The sequence below is a fragment of the Tachypleus tridentatus genome, chromosome 8 (assembly GCF_004210375.1).
Source record: "Tachypleus tridentatus isolate NWPU-2018 chromosome 8, ASM421037v1, whole genome shotgun sequence".
Taxonomy (NCBI): Eukaryota; Metazoa; Arthropoda; class Merostomata; order Xiphosura; family Limulidae; genus Tachypleus; species Tachypleus tridentatus.
The window spans coordinates 115,767,730-115,786,820 of NC_134832.1; the positions used below are offsets into that span (position 1 = coordinate 115,767,730).

The 19,091-nt window shown below is 34.0% G+C and overlaps 1 protein-coding gene across 5 annotated transcripts in view; it reads right to left on the bottom strand.

The window, feature by feature from the left end:
- LOC143223261 (tRNA pseudouridine(38/39) synthase) overlaps positions 1–17,187 on the bottom strand; it is a 30,784-nt gene extending 13,597 nt beyond the window's left edge. For 2 of the 5 annotated variants that reach the window (XM_076450987.1, XM_076450985.1), the window contains exons 1-3: positions 17,074–17,187; positions 10,984–11,130; positions 1,340–1,467 (exon numbers count right to left, since the gene is read on the bottom strand). In XM_076450987.1, coding sequence (XP_076307102.1) covers positions 1,340–1,467; positions 10,984–11,130 — 275 coding nt within the window. In that variant the 5' untranslated portion in view covers positions 17,074–17,187. Of the gene's footprint in view, positions 1–1,339; positions 1,468–10,983; positions 11,131–16,664; positions 16,913–17,073 lie in introns of those variants that run through there. The other 3 variants (XM_076450982.1, XM_076450983.1, XM_076450986.1) reach the window with 3 other exon arrangements.
- Between the last annotated feature and the right edge of the window lie 1,904 nt (positions 17,188–19,091).

Below are 19,091 nucleotides of genomic sequence, written 5' to 3' on the forward strand. Positions count from 1 at the left end.
ACTATTCAATCTGAACTTTAACACACAAGAAAAAACAATACACCAAAAAGCTTTCAGAACCACTGAAATCACCTTTTCATCAGTTTGAAACCAATCACAGTTGAATCTAGCCTTTTGCATCTAAACATGTATCAAACAAAATCTAAACTAGCTTATAGCAAATGTACACATCACATCATTTTGCAAGTCATTTCACAACTTACAATACTAATAGATAAAGGAAACTAATTTTTCTGAAAACAAAATAATCTCATTTAAAGATTACAAAACTTATGCTATTTATCTCTAATATTTAAGTTCTTTTACTGCTAAAAAGAATCTCCCAGAAAATCTCAGACATCTTAATTAAATCACATATATTTAAGAAAAAAACAAACTTAATTTGCCACATCTCTTATTATTAGCCTGTCTCAATAATATTTCACTATGTAAATATATTTTCCTGTAATAGGATGACAAAACCTTCACTGTTCTTTTGAGGCTCTACAGGTTCCTTGTATCAAAATTAAGGGCAAACAGTCAAAATTTTGAGGTACATCCTTTAGACATATTGTTTTTCATGTTTAAAAGTATTACTTAGAATGAACTAATATGCAGTTGGTGGATTAGGATTATGTTAGAATTGTTTTGCTATGTATTTCCACATTAAGTAAGTAATTGGTCAAATTCTACAACACCTTTTAAGTTTCAAGAAAATGTTTCAATTTTGTTTGTGGCACATTAGACATGTAAATTACCTATACTCTCTACAGAAAGCCATGGATGGATGCAACATTAGCATATTGATACTAATATTATACATAGTAATTTGGTTATTGATATTAGTACAGTAATGTTACATACATTTTATTACACTTCAGTAAGTCCAAGTAAAAAATACCCTTATCCTTTACTTACTTTCTTTTATGTGATGAATTAAAATCATGAAACAAACAAAAAAATGAGATGCAAAAATATTCATGATCAATGTGGCTCATGCTTCAGTTGTTCACCATGGAGGTGAGGCTTGCCAATGAAGTAGACAAATTATTAATTTCACTTTGAATATAGTAGAATTTCATGGAAGTAGACTCTTATTGGTCAAAAATGACATGAATCAAAGAAAAGGTTAGGCCTTGCATCATCTTTTTGTAACTGAACTTTAAATTTTGGTGATAAAAAACAACAAATTCACAAATAAATCAGTTTAAGAAAAATTCTAAACAGAAAATATCTGCAATAAATGACATTACATTATATTTAAAGTTATTTTATCTAATATAAAAGCTCATTGTGTTCTAAGTATTAACATTATTTAATATTACATTCTTTAAGTGGAAAGTATGGAGAGGCTACAAACCTCTTGAAATCAAATGATTTTACTGGTTTATTATTCACAGTTTTGGACTCCTGCATCTTCTGCTTTGTAATAATATTTTTAAGTTGCTGAACATGAGCTTGTAATTGTATAACTCTAGAAATAAGTTCCTGAAAAGAAATTATTCAAAAGTTCAAAATTAACATAATAGAACAGAAAATTAATTTTACACCATTAAAATCTAAAAAAACAAAAACAAACAATTATGTGGAAAAAGTAACAATTATATCATTTGTAACATACAGGATGGAGATTATCTGCTTGAGCCCTGGAAACTGAATTGGTGGACCAGTGGAATTTAAAACACTAATCACCCTCCTATCATAACAGATTTCTCAAACATCCAGGTACACAAAATTCATGACAGTAAGGAGACACTGTATTCTCAGACAAAAGTTAAGTATTCTTACAAACTAGCATAAGATATTATTAGAATAGGTATGTAAACATGACAAAGCTTCTTATAATCTACATATTACTCTTTAATTTATGCAGTCTACTGATTAATTTAGAAATAAAACAAATACCCATGGGATTGGTAGATTTTTTTTCTGTTCATATTAATTCTGAGGGCAGGAATAAATGAGGCCATAAATTTAAGACTGGAAAGGGTTAGATCTATGTTCAACTCAGGCAGTTTAATTTTTCCAGTAGGATAGTAAATCTGTGGAACAAACTGCCACCCAATAGCAGTAGAAACTGCAATTTTATAAAATTATAAAGAAGTTAATGAATATTTTGTAAAATGGGGCTGAATTTAATGATTAGTTTTCTGCTTTCTGAGGGAAGTTGGGAGTAAGAATATTCTTAATGAGCCATCACAAAATCCCTTGATGTTTCCTAGTTTATGGGGGGGAAGGGGGATAGAAATAAGATTTGAATGAAAGATCAACAAATTTAGTAAAAAAATATACACAAGAACTTCACTCCAAAATTTTTTTTTAAATCTTGAACAGATCCAGAGATGCCAACTATTTCAAATGACTGAGCGTAATGATTGTAGACAGAACCCTTTATCATTTGCGGCCACTTGGCCTGACCAATGTCTCTAAGCTGTTTATTATTATATTATTATTATAACTATTATTATTTATTACTGCTGTAGATTGCTCATTCATGACTGTGTTTTGTGTATTTAATAAATAAATTTTAAAAAAATTCTTTTTCATATTCTGAATTCTTACTTATAAATGTCATTATCTGCATCATTCTTGTCTTCGCCTCAGCCTTTTGTTGGTGAGACACCAATTTTGTATGTCTGGAACAATCGTTTATCCTGCCATGTGCCACAGAAAAATCAACGTGACAAACTGTACAAAATGCATGACTGTCACTAACTTTTGATGCAATGACTGGATATTTTGCACTATACTCTTTCCTAAATTTTTTACTCACAGTTTTAGTCCTTTTAGATTTGCCAGAAACAAGACAATCTGGTGAACGAGGCCTCTTTTTTTCCATCCTGTGAACGATCTCATTGGTGTTTCTATGCCGCTTAGAAAACGAGAAATACCCATCTATGCGAGTGCTGATTGGCTGACAAGCACTGATGACGTAACTATGGATTCCCCCACGTACCCAGTATAGAGAAGTACCGCATTCAAACTATTGGTAGATGTCGGAGATGCAAATATTTTTTATTATTTCAAGCACAAACATGATTATTGCAAGTAGCCATTTGGACTATGTCTTTTATTTATTATCAAAATTTATTTGTATCTCACTAGAAATTTTCTTTTCATCCCTTTCAAGCCCTGGAGGAACAATTTATCACTTTATTGTGTAGGCCTATATAATATATAATAATTTGGAAGTTGAAACAAGTCATAATATTTGTCTGTATGAGCGTATAGTCGTAATGTGTACACCAAAATTGTAATTATTACTCTCAAATAGTAATGGTTGGCATCTCTGCATTTTTATTGTTTGAAAGCCTTAATTTTCCAAGACTAACAAATTATGACAATTTAAAAATATTTTCACTCTAAAAGTGTGCCAGAAGATTACTACTAATATTTTGTTGGATATATATTAGTCAACATGGTTGTGTTAGGGTAAAATCTGGCCTTTGTTTTTTAACATTTTATTATAAGGTACAACTGGATTTTCAAAAACTAACTGACAAGGTACCAAATTCTACTAGAGGAAAGAAGGAGTAGAAGACAATGGGGAGTACAGAAGAATGCCACACCAAAAAAAAGGGCAATGAATGGCTCTAAAACCCTATTTTGAAATGCATACCACTTTAAATTTATTCAATAAAAGCAATGGCATAAATAAACAGCAATCCCCCTCTGCTTTACTCACGATAGTCCATGAGAAAAAAAAACATAACAGAAAAAGATACCAAAATGAAAGATGAATGGCTCATGTGGAATTGTCTAAGAGAGTAGATGATATCCACTAGGGAAGGGCATAGTAAAATGGTGTAGGTAATAAGCAATAAAAGTGTGAGTGGTTCATATTTCAGTCTGGATGATCTCCCCGAGATGCCAACAAAAATGAACTGCTAGAGACATAATAATATGCCAAATCTGATAAGGCATGATAAAGAAGATGCCTTTCCAAAAAGGAAGAGGAAGCCATTCTAATAAGCTGATGAAGAACTTGAAAGAACTGGAACAGGAGAGAAAAGATAAGACCCAGCAGAATCTGGTAAAATGAAACATGTTCAACAAAGCTACTCTATAACAAGAAACTGCCAAAACTGAAAGATCTTGATCAACCAGCTGGGTTAAAAAAAAATTGGGAAAAGTGAGAAATGGATGGAAAAAAGTGGCAAAAACCTTATCAAAGAGATCAACTAAAAGTAGATCAAAAAGGAAAGGAAAGAAGTAGCATGTAGTGTTAAGCCCTAACTCCTAGCAAGGGACCTGAGAAAAGCCTTGTGTGAAGGCAGAGGGAGGAGACAGCATGATGGAGGGTGTCCATTTGAAGCTGATGAAGGAGACAAAGAAAGGGGCAGATGCAATGGCAATAGTAGAGATCATAGGAGAGGGAACCAAAGCTGAGTTAGCCAAAATGGAGCCACCAGAAGAACTTGGCACAGAGTGGTGTGGAAGAGGAAGATTACTTTGAGGAGAAGGCATATGGGCAGGAAAGCCAAAATGTGAAGACCACACCATTTTTTATTCCTGAATAAAGATATCTATCCCTAAGTCTCGAGGATGAGGAACCTGAGATGAAACAAATGGCAGTTTGTTGTTCAAATGGATGGAAAATGCAACTGTGTGCAGGATACCCAGGCAAGAATTTAATCACTAGAAAACTTGAGAATCAATGAGCCTCTCCAGGGGAAAGCCCATGTGCAGACCTGATAACTGATCCACAACAAGATTCAAACCAACGGGAATAAGGTAAGCCAAGAACTATATCCAGGACATGTGGGCTCAGAATAGGAGCTCCAGTGTTTGAACCCAAAGAGAAATGAAATTTGTACCCCTTGCTAGGTGATGTATGAGATCAGTGTAGAGGTGTCAGAATTCAACTTACCCACCACCCTCCTCAAAAGAAAGAGGAAAATTAAACATACCTTTACGAACAGCTAAAGGTTCTAAATCACCGACATGAAGCCAGGATTTGGACAATGAATAAATCCCAGAAATCTCCAGGGTACTAAGATATGCATCCCAACGCACAAGAGAAGCATCAGTAAAAATGTGCAAATCTGGATAAGAAAGTGGAAGAGGAACATCAGCCATAGTAAGGTCACTGTCCAACCACCAAATAAGAAGAGAAGAAGGAAGGACAACAGGGTGATCCAAACTGAAGGCCCATCAATCATGGAACTTACTGTGAAAGGAATATATGCAAGTACAACAGAGGCATATGAGAGCCTCTGAGGAAGCCCACAACCCAAAACAAAGAGAACCTCTCGAGCTGGAAAAGTATGAGAGAAAAGAATGGGACCTTGATGACAAACTGTTCCCTATCCCAAAGTCACATTGGAGAAGGCAGAAGCTAACTAAGATGGGGTATGTAGAAAACGTCTACGAGAACTAGATATCATATAGGAGAAAGGATGTACTTCTATAATGTGATTAACCCATAAAAGCAGCTTCCTCCAGAAGCAATTAAGTGTGGTCAGAAGACATCAAATTAGAGCTAGACCCCCATAGGACCCCACCGTATAGTCAACTATACTACTTTAATTAAAGTCAGTAACACACTAGAATGAGCAAAGTAAGCATGTGGAAAAAGAATAAACAATAACAGAGTCTGAAATACTGGAGAAATAAAATTAACGCAAACTGAAAGCAAGCAAGAAACACAATGTTCAACTCAAATTGTGGCAACTGAGAAAGTTAGATTCACATTAAGTGGTACAGTGGGAGTCAACCACTCTAGGAAACTGTGTCGTGCTCTATGGATGCTAAATGAGTACCTTGAATTCATAAGTTATACAGATTAGTGTGTAAAACAAGAAAATTTATTCTCAACACATTATAGAGCAATGGAAGATTGAGAAGTCTATTGTGTGAAAAGAGATGTATCAGAATTTCATTTTATAGGGTAGTGATTAGTCCTTATTTCAAATATTGTACCAAGTCTTGATTTCTCTACTTCAAAAAAGGACAGTGATTGGTTAGATAGCGTTTTTCTTGTTTGGTGTTTTATGGTGCAAAGCAACTAGGCTATCTGTGCCAAACATCCAGTAAAAAGTTAAAATAGAAATAAAATTATTAAAATTCATAAAAGTAAATTAAGGTAAAACAAATCAAAGTTTAATTTCTCAATTAAAAATATAAATAGCATTAAATCCAATTTTTTACATCTAATCTACAGCAGTAGGAGAAAAATTACAGTAATACAAGTTGTAAAGGACTTTGTGTAGCATAACTGTAATTATAATAACTCGGCAGGAAGACTAACAGGTAAATTAAATAACCACTGTTAGTCACCTGAAGTTGGTCTTTCCAGTCCTGGTTTCAAGTTATTTGACGTTATGGCCAGTTTCTAATTTGAAATCGAACTAGACAGACTTTGATTCTTAAAAGGGAATCACATTAAAAAAAGGTCTAGTGTATAAATTAAAAACTTAGATATCATAAAAAGGATTAATGGCCTTTAAAAAAACTAAAAACATTTCTGAGGTGAACAGTGTCACCATCTAAAGTTACAGATAAACCTTGAGACAAAACGTATAAAATGGTGCCGTCGTTGAGAATCATAACAGCAGCAAGACAGTAAAATGTGATCAATTATGGCCTGAGTGTTACACAGACAACACATTGGTGTTTCAGTCCCAGATAAAAGAAAACAATGAGTTAAAAAACTATGACCAATGCATAGTCTTGTTAGAACAGATTCCTCTTTCCAATCCTTACAGAAACAAGACAGCCAAAGTCCAAGAGAGGGTTTTATTTATAAAAGCTTGTTTTCACATTGCTCACTCCAAGTCGACAGCCAACTGGCAAGGAGCCGAGCCTTGAATACAGTACTATAGTCCATGTATGGAACAGGCACAGCAGTAATTGTGTCACAACAGACAGGTTTAGATGCAGTGTCAGCAAGCTCATTCCTGTGAATACCAACATGGCCTGGTATCCAGAAAACTAGATAGAAGTAGATATTAAAGAGAAATGGGCCAGTCGGTTTTAAATACTGGGGAGAACAGGGTGTGAACTAACATAAAGCAATTCCAGGGTCAACAAAGAACTGAGTCAGTATAAATAGTGCATTTTGAGTACTGCATAACTTCTATGTGATCCAGGGCAAGAGAAATGGCATACAGTTCAGCATTGAACACAGAAGCTGTAGAGGGAATTCTGCACACAACCACCGAACCACAACAAACCATGGCAGATCCTACAGAGTTACCTAATTTCGAACCATCTGTATAAATAGGAATGGAAGGATGGTACAAAAGATGTTCAGCAAATAGGAGACAGTGTTTTCAATCGGAAGTGTCTGCTTTTCTCAGATGACTTAAAGATAGGTCACATTTGGGGACTGTAAGAAGCCATGGTGGAATGGGCTAACCAGTGGATACAGTAATGTTATCCAGGGACAGACCCAATTCACCCAACTGTGCCTGGATATGAAGGCCAAAAGGAGCAATGACAGATCATCTATTCTGATAAAGCATGGCCCATTGAGGAAAGAAAACACAACCCCAGGAGGGATGTTCTGATAAGGAACAAAGTTTCAAAGCATATAATAAAGACAGCTGCAAACAGCAGAGGTGAAAAGAAGGTTCATGAGACTGTGTATAAGCTCTGAACTGGGGAAGTGCAGAAGGCCCCAGTGCAGAACCAAAGACCCTAATGATGAACAGGATCCAGCAACTTTAAGGCTAAGGTCCTGGCAGAGCTGTAGACCAGTGATCCATAGTCTAGTTTCAATTAAATAAGAGCATGATATATCTTTAGAACAGAACATCAATCTGCTCCCCAAGTGGTGGAAAAGAGGACATGGAGGATGTTCAGTGCTCTTGTACCTTTGACCCAATACTGCTTGATGTGTGGTACAAAGGTCAGCTTACAGTCAAATATAATCTCCAAGAACTTTGTCTCAGGGACCACAGGTAGCACAACTTCACCAATATGGAGTTCAGGATCAGAGTAGATACCCCTGTTGGTGGCAAAAATGCATGTAAATAGTTTAAAAGAGAGAGAGAAGTTAAAACCGTTTGCTGTGGTTCACTTTAGTAAATGGTTGAGGGCAGTCTGTAGCTGCCACTCAATATACCTCATGTTCAATGACTAACATGAGATATAAAAGTTGTCAACATAGAGCCCATTTGCAACAGTTAGAGGGACTTGGTCAGTGATGGCATTAATTTTTATACTGAAAAGTGTGACACTCAAAACACAGCCCTGAGGGACTCCAAGTTTGTGTAGAAAAGAACAGGAAAGTGTCAAACCCACACGAACTTGAAATCACCTGTCCATTAAAATTTTTTTAATAAAAATGGGCAAATGACAAAGTAACCCACATCAACGGAGGTCTTGCAAAATGCCATACCTCCATGTGGTATCATAAACCTTCTCAATGTCAAAGAATACTGATACAAGATGTTGTTTGAGAAAGGCTTCTCTGATTGATGTTTCAAGTTGAATCAGGTGGTTCACGGTGAAGTGTTGTCGTAGGAACCCACACTAGGTGGGCCAGAGGAAGTTGTTTGATTCAGGGAACCAAACAAGATGTGCATTAACCATCCTCTCTAAGGTCTTACAGTGATAGCTTGTCAAAGCAACTGGACAGTAGTTTCAAGGAATCTTGGGATCCTTCCCAGGCTTAGAGAAAGGCAGGACAACAGACTGGTGCCAGGCATTAGGAAAAACATTCTCCTGCCAGATCTGCTTAAAAACAATCAAAAGAATAGCAAGAAAAGCAGAAGATAGATGGAGCAGCATTTCATAGTGTACATCATCAGGTCCAACCAATGTACTGCCAAACCAATGAATAGCCAGTTTGAGTTCCACCAGCATAAAGGGATGATTATAGTCATAGAGAAAATCAGCTCAAAAGGAAAGAGATAATTGCTCTGCCCAAATCGTTATGACCAAGAAGGTGGAGGAAGAAGCAGAAGTGTTAGATACCCAGCAAAAACTTTCATCTAGAGTATTGTCAAAGCTCCAGGTATCAGCTACTTCCTGGCCATCAGAGAGCAAAATCGAGAGGGGACAGACTTATATTGGCCTACGGCCTTTCGCTTCTTGTCCCATATGACTTTGGAACTGGTGGTAGAAGATATGCTGGTTGTAAACTTAATCCAAGATTCCTTCTGGCTTTGATGTGTTACCCATCAAGCATGTGCACGAGCCTGCTGGAAAGTGATGTTGTTCGAGAAAGTGGAATACCTAAGAAAAGTATCCCAGGCCTGGTTTTGAGCCTTCTGTGTCATGTGGTAGGCAGGATTCCACCATTGACAAGAATATCATGGAAAACGTGTTGAGAGTTTAGGAATACACTGAGTAGCTGTCTGCATAATACAGTTAGTTACTGCTTCCACATAGTCTTCCATTGATAGCTTACAGACAATGGCAGGATCACGTTCTGAGAAAGCAGCGAAAGAGGGCTAATTTGCTTGATCCAGCTTCCACTGGGGCACACAGGTCAGGTGGAACTGATCATGGCCAGTCTCTCAAAATTATAGAAAAATGATCACTGCCTCATGAGTTATTGTCAACCCTCCATGAAAAGTGGGAGAATAGTGAAGGGGAGCAAACTGAGAGATCAATAGCAGTAAAGGACTGACTATGTGTGTGAAAATAAGTAAAAGAACCAGTATTGAAAAGAGAAAGGTTGTGATCACAGAGCATACACTCTACGGCAAAGAAGGGTGGGGACATGCTGATGGATGCATCCATCAAACAGCCCGTCATTTCCGTACAAAGAAAACCACTGAAAGATGACTGTATTAGCAGGTTTCAGAAATGTTTCCTGTAAGGAAAGACATGAAGGATGGTAGGAAGCATTCAGTGTTTTGATGTTATCCAGATTAGAACGTACACCTTGACAGTTCCATTGTATCAAGGATGCCATTTTTATTTATGTGTAGGCGAATTGGGTGGAGAACCCTTTTGTTTAAAATGTCTTTTTTCTTTACTGTCTTTATTCAAGGGAGGTCTATCAACCTCCATAGATCCTGCCCTGGATCGATTAGGCAGATCTTTGCTGTTGGAAGAGGATTATAGTGACTGAGGATGTGAACAAATGATCGTTTTTTTATCTTGGTGTGGGAGAAGATGATGTACCCAATGAAATGCCTGTACTCAGATCCAAAGAAAGTGGATTTTGAGATTTGCTGGAATGTATGTTAAGGACAGAGATGGATGTTGAAGTTGATTCATCAACTTTTTTAACCGTGGAGGTCAAAAGACTTTTCATTTAGTTTGGGAAAGATTATTTTGCAGGCACAGAGAGATCCATCTACACTCCCACTGTAGTAGTGGAAGAAAGTGCAGTGGTATACATCAAACTGTTTTGAATCATTTTCAAATGCTGCACTTCTTTTCCTTCCAATCATTTAGGGCAAGAACGAAAGTAGGACAGGTGAAAGCCCTTGCAATTGAAGCAATGAGGGTGGATGGGGTTTAAAGGAAGGCTGTAGAATAATGTTTTAGATGGAAAGGTTTTAATACAAAGATAAGTAAAAATCTCTGAAATTATTTTCTCTTGAAAGCAAAAGTGTTAGAGGGGAACTGAAAATTGTTAAAGGGTTTATACTGATAATGCATTCTCTATTTTAAGCACAATGCATTCATCTTCAATAATTAATATGGTGTTTGGAATGGATGTAGTACATTTAAGAGAATTTAAATGAAGGCTTAATAAATATTTGAATGATGTGGGCTGGATGAATTTGCATATTGTTAAAGCTTAGTTTATTGCATGGAACAGTCTCAATGACCCTTTTTCTTCTTAAGTATGTTATTACAAGTGACATTTTCTGAGAAATACAATATAAAACTTGAAAAAGAAACTAACAATTTATAACTTAGTGCAATATCTTCACATAGCACAGAAAAATGGGAAAGGAACATTTTACATTTACTAAATCTTAAAATATTTATTATTTTTTATTATACAAATAGCCTGTCAATAATGGGAGAGGGAGTATATTATTGCAAATAATCAACCCAAAAATTTTAGACCCCATTTTCAAAACTAAAACTTACCTCTTTTGATAAAAGTTCCAGGTCATCATCATGATCAAACTTTTGTTTCTTCTTCTTCATAGTAAGTTTTGCTGATAAAACCTGTGGTTTCTCATCAATTTTTGAACAGGAATCTAAGGTGTCTGTAGCAACTAACTTTGTGTCCATCTTAAAAATGAAACCATAAAACTTTATACACAACTTGCATTGGAAACTAAAATGACCATTACATTTTATCATTAAGATTTATTCTATGTCAGTAAATATGAATTGAATCAATTTAGCTAAAACCCTAATTTTTCTTCTTTATGGTTCGTAAAAAACTACATTTTTCATCTTTATTCATTAAAGAAACATGAGAAATGAAAACAGAGAATGATTTGAGGCAATTATATTATGTTCCCAAATACAATCGTTTTCAGAAAGATCTTGTTCCGAGTATTTTCTTTACAATATGTCATTTTTATGGTGTTTTCTGAATCCTACTTCTTAATATAAAACATGTGCAATTTACCTTTATGCACTACAATTTATTTTTCTAAAGCAACTAAAAAAAATATCAAACTTTCACAAGAAAAGCATAAAAGTTGTGTTTTTTTTTGGTACTTTTAATGTTAATTTCTAGTTATATGTAAATGTATATGTAAATACCAATAATACAACTAGCTCCTCCTTTCTTCTAGATCACTTGTGCCAAGACTAATGGCAAAAAAAGTTTAAAATCTGTTAACAGGAATGCCTGAAAATTACCATGATTTTCTTAGAAACATTCTTATAAATGGGGAAAATAATTATACTGTTAACCTTGCCAAGTTGTTTTTAAAGCACTAATGCATTATAATCACGATTTTTATTTTGAACAAATTTTGAAACTGTAAAAGAAGTATATCAACAGATTTTTAAAATATAGCTGTAGTTAAAAAAAGGCAATTCTTAACAGACCAAGAATCACAAACATCTACAATAATTGTGATCTTAGTGATAAGATTACATGTAACTGGTATTTGCTACACTGCAACACTCATTGGTTGTTCTTCTTAAAGCCTACTTTGGCTTTATAATTTTTTGTTTGTGTGTAATCTGCTTTCTGCTTTCAGATGTCATTAATTTTAAAACATTCTCATGGGTATCTTTCTCTTGAAAACATTAAAAAGAAATTCAGCAATAAAACTGAGAAGAGGAAAATACTGAATAGAATACGATAACATAATGACATTAAAAGGAATCTTGATTTTCACATCATCTGGAAACCTTATGACCAACTGTTCTGCAAATCAAATTATAATGCACACCTATAACTACATTTGTAATATTTGATACAAAAATAATTCTAATGGAAGTTCATTCCAGATTTACTCTGAATAAAAATCAAAATAAATGTATTGATAACTAAGGTCATATGAGCTAGTTGGAACTTTTAAATGATAAATTTGTATATTAGGATTATTTCTCAGGTAATACTTTGATTCTGCACCAAAAATAATCTCTACTGGTTACCTCCTATTACATAGGAGCATAGAATGGCAAGGATAATTTATTCTGGTGAAAAACTACTCTTGGCACTAAAATATTAGGCATTCAGTAATTAGTCCAGAAATCATCAAATGCTGGTTAGGATTAACTTTTGAATTATAAGTTTGTAGATTACAATTATTTCTAAGACATACATGCAATTATATCACATTTTATTAGCTGATCAAATAGGAAGTGGTTCCACTAATTACTGAAAAGTACCTCAAATAATTGCAAGTACACGTACATGCAATAAGGTCCAATATTCTCAGCTACAATTGCTTTGGAATTCATTTGTAAAAAAAAACATCACAATGGATCATTACAATAAAGACTAAGCCATTTCATCAAACCATCACAGTATGATCACTTTATGAATTTACTACAATGACGAGTCTCTTTTGTTGGTTATTTCAATAATTGCCAACATACAGAAACATATGTTTGGGTGCAAAATTTAAATAACAAAAAGAATGTGCATCATTCCTCTGCAATTTACAACAAGTTGCTGTATTTGACAGGGTCTGTATATTCAAACAACAATAATTCAAAACATAAAATGATTTCATCTCATTAGAAAATACCTTCACAATAATGTCTTGAAATGTTACTCAATATTATTTACTATGTTTATCATAATGTTTGAAGTACCAGTACTGTAAACAGAAAAGATAGCACTAAATGTTCCTGTTAGAACAAGTGAGAAAGCTTGCATGCAACACAAGACTCAACTACTTTATGGTAATTAAAAGAATTCACTAGGAGCCTCCATTTTAATAACGTTAGATGTCTATTGATATTAAAACGACACTTCTAATAATAACTAAGTACAAAATGAGCTTTATTTACTTCTTGTCAAGAGACAAATGCAGCAGTAACAGAAATACTGGAAAGAGAGAGAATAACAAATAACATTTTGGAACAACATGGGACCTACTAGTCAATCTCAGCTGTTCCACTCTCTAAAGTAGCTTCAAAATACTAAAAAAGTCAGCCCTTATAATTCATATACCTATCACGCTTTTTCTAAACTCATTTACATTTCCTGCTTCTACAATGTCTGAAGGAAACCAATTTAAAGGCCAACCATCCTATTAGAAAAATAAAACCATCTTAACTGAAAATAACTCCTACCTTGCCAAAATTTATATTTGTGTCCCTTAGTTCTATTATTATCAATGTTAAATGTGAAAAAAAGATAATGTATGAACATCATCAAAACTCTTTACAATCTTAAATACCTCAGTCAGATCCCATGAACTCTTCTTTTATCAAAAGAAAACAATTTGAGAGTTTTGAGCCACTCCTTATATAAAAATCCCTCCATCCCAGACATCATTCTAGTATCCCTTCTCTCAATCCTTTCCAACAACTTGAGGTATTTCTTAAAGTAAGAAGCCCACAACTGAACATACTATTCCAAATGTGACCTAACCAGTGACTTGTACAATGAAATTACCTCTTTATTCTTGTATTCAATATTTCTGTACATACAACCTAAACTCCTATTTGACTTGCCACAAGCAACAGTATACTACTTGGATGGCTAAGACTTGTCTACCATTACACCAAAATCCCTTTTCTTCGTGACATTGTTAAAGTTATTCCCATCCATATAATTCAAATTATGATAACCCACATATATTATCTTGCATTTATTATAATTAAAATCCATCTGCCATTTATTTGCCCAACTCAATAAATGACCTAAATATTTTTGTAGATCAGTAGCATCTTTTCACAGCTAGCAACAGTCAATACCTTAACAACATCTGCAAATTTAAGTAATTTATTGACTATTTCTTCATCTATGTCATTGACATAAATTGAAAAGAACAAAAGTCCCAAGACCGAGCTCTGAGGTACCTCACTTATGACATTAATCCAGTTTGGCTAAACTCCATCATAAAAACTGTCTGCTTACTTCCATCTTGCCTCTCTTCTATCCAGTTTGCTAACTTATCCCCCCATACCTATGGATAATTTCTTTTTTTACAAGTTTTTTATGTGGTACCTTATCAAATGCTTTCTAAAAATCCAGATATACCAAATCTACATCCTTACTCTCATATACATAATCAGTAACCTTTTCAAACAATATCAAAAGGTTTTTACTTAGTGACACCACACTATGTAATAAAATTCTAAACTTTATTAAATGACTTCGAAAAGTATCTTTTAACAGGCTTCCCAAAATGTTTCCTATAACTGATGTAAAATTAATGGATCTATAGTTCCTGAGTCAATTTTTATCACTTCCCATAAAAAAGAGAAGTTACATTAACTAACTTCCAATCTTCTGGTACCTTCCCACCATTCAAGCACTGACAAAAAAAAAATAGTAGTGTGTGACTCGTATATTCAATCTTTAACTTCCTTCAAAACCCTTGGGGAAACAGAATCTGGCCCAGGAGCCTTATCAGTTTCTTAAACCTGCCAATTTTTTCTTAACCAGCTCAAAATTAATGCAATCATGTTGTTCTTGTCTCCATTTATCAACTGTTCAATATGTAGAACACTGCATATATCTTTGTTAGTAAAACCTAGAGAAAAAAAAGCAAAATTTAATAACCCAGCAATCTTATGATCATCAGATACTAGCCTTCCACTGAAGTCACCATCCATTCAACCAAACCATTAAAAAATAAATAAATGCAAGCTTTTCTATCCAGTTACATATTTTGTTTGTTTCTTTTTTACTTTTGTGGAAAGCTACACAAGGGATATCTGCACTAGCCGTCCCTAATTTAGCAGTGTAAGACTAGAGGGAAGGCAGCTAGTCATCAACACCCACTGCCAACTCTTGGGCTACTCTTATACCAGTGAATAGTGGGATTGCCCATCACATTATAATGCCCCCACAGCTTAAAGGGCAAACATGTTTGATGAGACAGGGATTCAAACCTGTGACCCTCAGATTTAAATTAAGTGCATTAACCACCTGGCCATGCCAGGCCCCAGTTATATATATAAAAAACAAATGTTTTTAAATAAAAATTAAAGATAAGAAAAGTTCCTGTCAACACCAGGTGAATCTAACAAAATTAGAAATCTTTTTCTTCCTCATGAGAAAAAACTGCTTAGAACTTCAGCAAGTTCCTTTTCTTTATAACAAGAATCCAACTGGAATACCTTGTAGAAGTTCTATACACATAAATAACAACTTTCTTGACATTTATTTCAGCAAACTTCAGTGCTTCCAGTTTCTAGCAAAAATATACTCTTAAAAGCTTAAGTGTTTAAATAAACAAGAATAAGCCTATTATTCTATTTAGAAATGGGCATATTAGTGGGAAAAAAAATCTTAGAAGAAACATATCCCTTTTCAGATTGTTTGAACAAAGCCTGGCATAGCCAAGTATATAGGGTGCTCAACTTGTAATTTGGAGTTGTGAGTTTGAGCCTCTGACCCACCAAACATGTGTGGGTGTTATAATATGATGAAAAAACATGTTAATTCCAATACTTGACACATGATAGGCATAACAATGTTTTATGACTTATTCACAGGGAATATTCAAACCAAAAATATTTTATCTTTAATATTCTGACATATAACTATACCTCATAATCCAACCAATTTCTTGGACTATACTTTTTGGACAACTTCTAACTCACAATTATAAAATGATACTAAGTCTATTATGCTAAAAATGTTTTAAAGGACTACAATATGAAACCTACTGTATCTACAGAAAATAAACATGATATAAACATCTAATTTACTATCAAAATATTAAAACTATTATTATAAACAGAACAAGAGAGTAACATATATAGTTTAATGTCAAAAATTTGTCCAACAACAATGCTACAATTCCTTGCATAACTTTAGTACACATATACATACACAAACGTAGCTTAATTGTTATACCTCAATGAATTATACATATATATTTCTCTACAAGTGAGTTTTCTCGTTATCAGAGTATTATACTCATTGCTTGTAAAAGCTTGAAATATACCATTTAATAATTCCAGTATATTCACAAATTCTATGTATAATAAAACAGTAGTATTAAATTCATTATTTATGAAACATTTAAATGGAATATAATGTGAAATTTCTACAATTGTAAAAGCAAAAACAGTGTGAATGTAACATTCAAAGTTAGTAGAAGTGATAAAATAAATACTAAAATACACAATAAACCAACACCATGAGAGGTATTCTATACACTGTCACACACCTAGGAACCTGGATGAACTATACATCTTTAATTACAAGAGTTTAGCATAAAAAAAAAAATCCATTGTAACTTGTCAAACCAGTTTTCATTTACTTTTCGACGACTCATTTTCAATTAAAACAGGTACACGTGGTAGGTCTTTCCGTTGTAATACTCCTTCATTAGGGCATGCTTGATTGTTTTTAACTGTATTTTTATCAAAAATATTTAATTTTTTAGGCTCGTAGCAAAATATTACAGCTTGCTTGTATTGCACTGTCGGTGTTCATTCTGATCTAAGAATGAGAGTTAGCAACATTTGGTAAAAAACACAACTTCAATTTAAATTAATCTTTATAATATAAAACAACCAAATGTTCAGAAACTCAAAAACAGCAGTTAAATAAAAAAGTAATGAATTATTATCTACCTTTTAGCTATATATACAATTACAAGTTTAAGTTGCTAACATTTAAAACACAACATGCGAAACACACAATAAGCAATAAAGTTTGATCAACCCTCATTGGCAGTTCAATTACAAATGGGGTCATTTGTAAATTACTGAAATTATACCAGCCTATGCATCAAACGTTTGTTTTATTTTCATAATATTTCAACGATTTAATTGAGATCTCTGAAAGAAAAGGTTAAAATATCTATTGTTATTTTTAAAAGTGTCTAGTCATGTTGTTGTACTTGTATTCATTGTAAAACAAGTAAACTTGTCTATCTGTCGCTATATTAAATTTTGATCTGTTAAACAGAAGAAAAGCAGCCAGTTGTTGTTTGTTGTTATTAAGTACAAAGCTGCACGATGAGGTATCTGTGCTCTGCCCACCACGGGTATCAAAACCCAGTTTCTACTAGTATAAGTTCTCAGACATAATACTGTTCCATTGGCGAGCAAAGCGACTTAATATAAGCGCCATACTTCCCACCATCCACGTTAAGTTACTGACTGTTGTTTTGATATGATACTCACAAATTAAAATACAGGTAATATTTTATGGTATTGTACCGATTCGAAGTCGGCTCGTCAGTTAAGAAATGCAGATTTTACCTGTAAAGTAGTCGATTCTGATTAGAATATGGTAAAAGAAATAGCCTTATTATTTTTAGAATACTTTAATTTCAAAGATTGTTTGCTATTGTAGTATTATTCTGTTCACAAACTGCTCAAAGTTGTTATTAATATTCATTTCTGTTAAGAGCAAGCTACCCACCTAGAGCAAAACTAAAAATGAACCTGATAATTTGTACATTATATATACTTTACTTACATTCTTACTGATAAAGATTAAAATATATTGCTTCATCATTTGGTTAACTGGGAGTTTGAGGGATACCAAGTTACGTAGTCTATGTCTGTCAATCTATTTGAACTCTGACAGTTCTTATAAAAAATCTAAACATTGAAGGTGTACAATAATGTTTACTTAGACGAAAACATACTAATACAAGAACTGAAACAAAACAGGAGTAAGTAGATCTACAGAGCATGCGACGACCTGGCGAAAGAGGGAGAAAGGAAGTGAAACCTTTGTGAGCTTTCTTGCACCAGCCGTAGGCCCAACATGGCCAAGGTATTTAGGGCGCTCGCAATCTGAGAGTGGCAGGCTTGAATCCCCATCACACCAATCATTCTCATCTTTTCAGTCGTGGGGCATTATAATGTTAAGTTCAAATCTACTATTCATTGGTAAAAGAGTAGCTCAAGAATTGGCAGTGGATAATGATGACTCTCTGCCTTCCCTTTAGTTTTGTACTACTAAATTCGGGACGGCTAGCGCAGATAGCCGTCATGTAGCTTTCTGTGAAATTCAAAACTAACCAAACCAAATCCACAAGTTTAGTGTGTGTTCCTTCTAAAGAAAGCTACAACATTAAGGTACAAAATACAAATAAATGTAAATGAAAAACGAAATTCAACATGAAGTTAAACAAAGGTTGGACAAAATCTAAGTTTTAGCAAAATAATCTGAATAAAGAAAAATTTCAATCTTGGCAGAAATATCAGATCTCCTAAAAGTTTTAAGAATATCTGCTAAAGAAAGGAGAACCTAGATTTTAATACTCAAATATAATAAATTCACACAAAATCAGACGCTGCACACATTACTCCTCAAATATGTGAATTTCATCCACTAGGACTCAAGTTCAAAAGCATGGAACTTCAAGATATCATTACCCGATTTACCGACAGAAAAGACATGCTTCTATTTTAGGGCATTGCAAACTATCTTTCCTCCAAGAAAACGTGGTTAACTGTCAGTTGATAAATTAGATTTCAGGCAAGAATAGAATTAGCAAAAGTCTGATTTGTTTAAAGAAAATGTAGAAATTTGGAAAAAATGCATATTTAAAAAGGGAACAGAAAACACAAAATGCAGATTAGAGACATCGAAAGTGTTTATTTGTATTGTACTCGTTAAAGGGATCAAAATG